This window comes from Phaseolus vulgaris, chromosome 11, assembly GCF_000499845.2.
Source record: "Phaseolus vulgaris cultivar G19833 chromosome 11, P. vulgaris v2.0, whole genome shotgun sequence".
NCBI lineage: Eukaryota > Viridiplantae > Streptophyta > Magnoliopsida > Fabales > Fabaceae > Phaseolus > Phaseolus vulgaris.
Window position 1 is genome coordinate 34,046,842 of NC_023749.2, and position 4,520 is coordinate 34,051,361.

The window sequence follows — 4,520 nt, forward strand, 5'->3', positions numbered from 1 at the left end:
TCTCATCAGAAACGCTTCGACAACTGCGCCTCACCTACCCGCTGGGGAAAACATTGTGTCAGTCGCCAAATGCGGGTAAGCCTCTTCCTAGACGAGCTTGACTCGAGCCTGGGGGTCTTGTGTACTGGACAGGAGTGCTCGAGACCTATATCCAAATACTTTGGTATGGTCAACACGATTTTCGGTCCAACATGGGCCCAAAGGGTGGGCCAAGAGCTAGACCCAAGCACTAGAGTAAAATAACTCGAAAAATATAGTTAAAAATAAAAGGAATATTCTATTTGTTTATAGCACATACGGTAATTAAATGCAAATAAAATTTGTTGAGAATAATGTTGTTAGCACCCGAGAATAATGGTGCACATGTAAACAAAATACTGTTGTTAGCAACCGAAGATAACAGGTGCACGTGAACAAGTGATTTTTCTATTATGATTATATGACTTTCTGTTGAGATTATGTTCTTATTAGTAGAAGCTATTGAAGGGAAATCTATAAAAGGTGCTTGAGACCCCCGGTAAAGGTACGCTATTTCTGAATACTTAAGACTGAAACTGAATATTTATTTTGTATGCTCTCACTTAGTTGATTGTCGAAATGTGATCAATAGGTGGAGCCCCTCTGTTCCAGCGAAGAGTTGTTCCAGTACATCAAGAGGAGTCAGACCAGAAGCAGAGCTCTCCGTCCAGTCCAACCGAGATCAACCGGCGAGAACACAACCCACAATACTATCATTTTAATATTTTTTTCATAAGCATCATTTCCTTTTTTTTTCATTTCATTTTTAGTGAATGATTGATTAGAGAATACAAGTGTAGGTAATTTATGAAGATTAGTGTACAAGTTATAATCATGTAGTAGGATAAGATGGCATCATAGCTATCCCACAGAGTCCTTCCGCAGCAGCCACAGCTCTTTGCATCCTAATGTAGCCTTCTTCACACCCATTCTGTTCCCCATGAGTTCTTTACCAACCAATACTTCCTCCCATCATCACTAACACCATATCCCACAGCAGTCACACCGTGATCCAACTCAGTTCCACACGAACCACTGAACACACCACTCTTGTAAAACTGAAAGTCAGATCCACTGGCATCAATTGCTAGAGAAACTGGTTGACTGCTAACAGCTTTCTCAAGGGCGCTCTCGTTGTTAACGGGGACATCTTCGCACCCATTAATGGTTGCACCATCCACCGCTTCTGCCTTTGCATTGCACTTTCCATCAACACCCTTATAGGGGTAATTCACTTCAGTGTTTATTCCATTATTTTTTTCTGATGAATTTGAAAGCATCATCCATAAAACCACCTTCACACCCTTGGTCCACACCTTTTGTGTCACAGTCAACAAGTTCTTGTTCTGACAAAGAGATCAATTTTCCAGAAGTCAGTGCATGGATTCCTTCAGTTGCTGCAACCGCTGAAAACGCCCAACAACATCCTACAAGATAAATTAATAGTTAGCAATCATTGAGTTTATAATTTGACATGGAAATGTGAATGAAGAATGAAGCATTTGCTTACCACATTGACCTTGGTCCTTCACGGGTGTAACTGCACCCTTCTGCCTCCAGTCCACTGTGGATGGAATTGCAGTCACATTTTCATACTTGAAAGTGGTTGTCCTTAGGATTGAGGAACACATGTGCCCCTTCAACCTGTTTCTGCCTGCTGTGAATTCCTCGTTGGTGAGGTCTGCAAATTGATTAGTGCCTAGCTGGTAAGGTTTATTGGCAGCATTGTTGAAGGTTTCAATATAATTCACATTTTCCTTGAATATCCTGAAACGCTTTTCCCTTTCCTCAGGGTCCTTGTACACTTTTCCATAACGAGTCATCCATTCTTCATGCCTCTCATACATTGAGACATCATCTTGGAGAGTGCGACATGTGACTTGAAAAGCCAAGAATCCCAATAAGAGAATGAGAAATTAGCTGACGGTATCTTTGAAGAGATCCTGGACCAAACCTTAATGTTCCTATGCCTCCAAATTTCACTAATCAACGCAATCCACACGTTGCCCATAATAAGATTAACTGAAGTGGGTGCATCCAGAATCTTGAAATGTTCAAAATGAGACCTAGGATCCATAAAATCGATTGATCTTACTCCTAACCAATCATAACAAAGATTCCAAATTAACCAAGCAACTCTGCATTCGCAAAACAAATTATTTGTTGACTCCTCGTACCTCCTACACAAGCAACACAAATTACTCTCAATCCCAATTCCTCTTCTCTCCAGATTAACCTTACAAGCAACCTTGTTTTCCATCACTCTCCAAGCTGTGACATATGCTGAGGGAAGCGCCTTAATTTTTCAGAAAAAATTATATCTTCTTGAGACTTCCTCTCTTCCTTCTCCCCTTAAATACCCATAAGCGGACTTAACTGAAAATTTTGTTCACTCACTATCTTTCCATACCCATCTATCCACTGTTTCCACCTCAACCATCTTATTAGAGATCAACTCTAAGAGTTGACTTTCTTGCTCCTCTTCCCAGGCAAACAAACCTCTTCTCCACCTTAATTTCCACTCTCAGGACCCGTTCCCCCATATTCCACAATCACATAATCTTGCCTCCTTATTAACAGACAATGAAAATAACCTTGGAAATCTACTTTTAAGTTTTCTAAGCCTATCCAGTTGTCTGACCAAAACAATACCTCTCTCCCGTTACCAACTTCCAAAGACAAACGATCTTCAAACTTCCCTCCCCATTCCTCAGACCTCCAGACCTTCCTTAAATCTCTCCACCACAGAGAGACCTTACTATTAATATCTCGTTGCTCCTTCAAGCCTCTCTAACCTCCATACTTAGAATCTAATACATCCTTCCACAACCCCCCCGTTTCCGTGTTTAGGTGCCAAACCCATTTTCCCAACAAAGCCAAATTAATTTGCCTGATATTGATAATACCGAGCCCTCATGCATCCTTGGATTTACAAATCTTATCCCATGCCACCCATGCAACCTTCCTTCCATCTAACCTCCAACCCCACAAAAAATCCCTCTGCAGACACACAATCTTCTTTTAACACATTAGACGGTATCTTGAACAAAGACAAATAAAACAAAGGTATTGAAGACAAGACAGACTTAATTAAGCATATCCTCCCCGCCATCGAGATACATCTTCCTTTCCACCTTCCTAGCCTTTTCTTTACCCTGTTAACCACTTCATCCCAGAACTCACTCCTCTTATGACATCCCTCTACATGCATCCCCAAATATTTGAAAGGAATTCTCATCACTTCACAATTTAAAATAGTCGCAAAGTGAATAATTTCCGTCTGCTCCACCCCAATCCCACCAATTCTACTCTTGGAGAAATTCACCTTCAGACCAGATGCCAACTCAAAACAATTCAACATAACCTTTATATTAAATACACTTTTGCTCTTTGCCTTACAAAAGAACAAAGTGTCATCAGCATACTGGAGCATATTCACTTTTACCGATTTATTCCCAATCTCCAAGCTCTCAATCAAGTCTTTCTCAACCGCGGTCCTAGATACCCCAGCTAACCCTTCAGCCACTATAAGAAACAAGAAAGGAGCTAACGTATCACCTTGTCTCAATCCCTTCTTCGGAAAAAATTCCTTAGTAAGACTCCCGTTTACGAGTATTGACATCGACGCTGATTCCAAACAAGCTTTAATACAGGAAATCCACTTTTCTAGCATGTAATATATAAAATCCTACCTCACAGAGTCGTAAGCCTTCTCATAATCTACTTTGAAAAACACACAACTTGAAGATGTTTGATTTGTTGCAAATAATGCCTTTCGGATACCATCTAAACAAAACCCCATTGTGTTGATTTGGGATGAGAATGGTATACGAAAAGTCTTGAGAATAAGCTCTTGAGTTGGAATGTTCTAGGATGTGAATGATCTGTGTTGATCCTATAAATCAGCCATGAATATATAGAGAAATGAATAGATAAGACACCATTAGATGGTTAGATGGAAGGAGGGTTACGCAATAGGAGTAATTGGACCAATTGAAAGACAAGGGCACATGGTGTTGTCTGATTAAGGTTTCGTAGTTGCTGTCTGTCACTGTGATACTATTTGATGATACATCCAAGAGATATATGTAGTTTTGAATGGAAATATATTTGATGATACACCATTAGATTAGCTTTATGGCAATGCATGGACAAACATGAGGCTACCAGGTACTAGTCCCTGAAAATGACTTCTGCGTCCATACCATGTGATGTTGTTTTCTTGAGTCATCTCATGGCCAACAGTGAACATTATATATAAGGTTTGGCTCTGTCCTATACCTTATAGCTCCACTGTGATCATAAGAGAACCAAAGTTGAATAATTGTCCATATCACAAGGCATTATGAACCACATTTTATGTACACCAAATTTTAAGAAACACAACATGAAATTTGAAAAACCCACCACCCTGAATAAGCTAGTGTCGATAAGAGCAAATTACACTTCTTTTTGGTAGATCCAAAAGGTGGGTCATTTCTATTATTTACATGCTAACATGA

At 40.0% G+C, this 4,520-nt stretch overlaps 1 protein-coding gene across 1 annotated transcript; it reads right to left on the minus strand.

The window, feature by feature from the left end:
• Positions 1-491: 491 nt before the first annotated feature.
• LOC137823635 (senescence-specific cysteine protease SAG39-like) lies at positions 492-3,875 on the minus strand. Its single transcript, XM_068628848.1, is given in 4 exon segments — positions 492-943; positions 945-1,277; positions 1,279-1,445; positions 1,529-3,875. Coding segments are annotated over 4 exon segments (930 nt in total). The 5' UTR covers positions 1,866-3,875; the 3' UTR covers positions 492-850.
• Between the last annotated feature and the right edge of the window lie 645 nt (positions 3,876-4,520).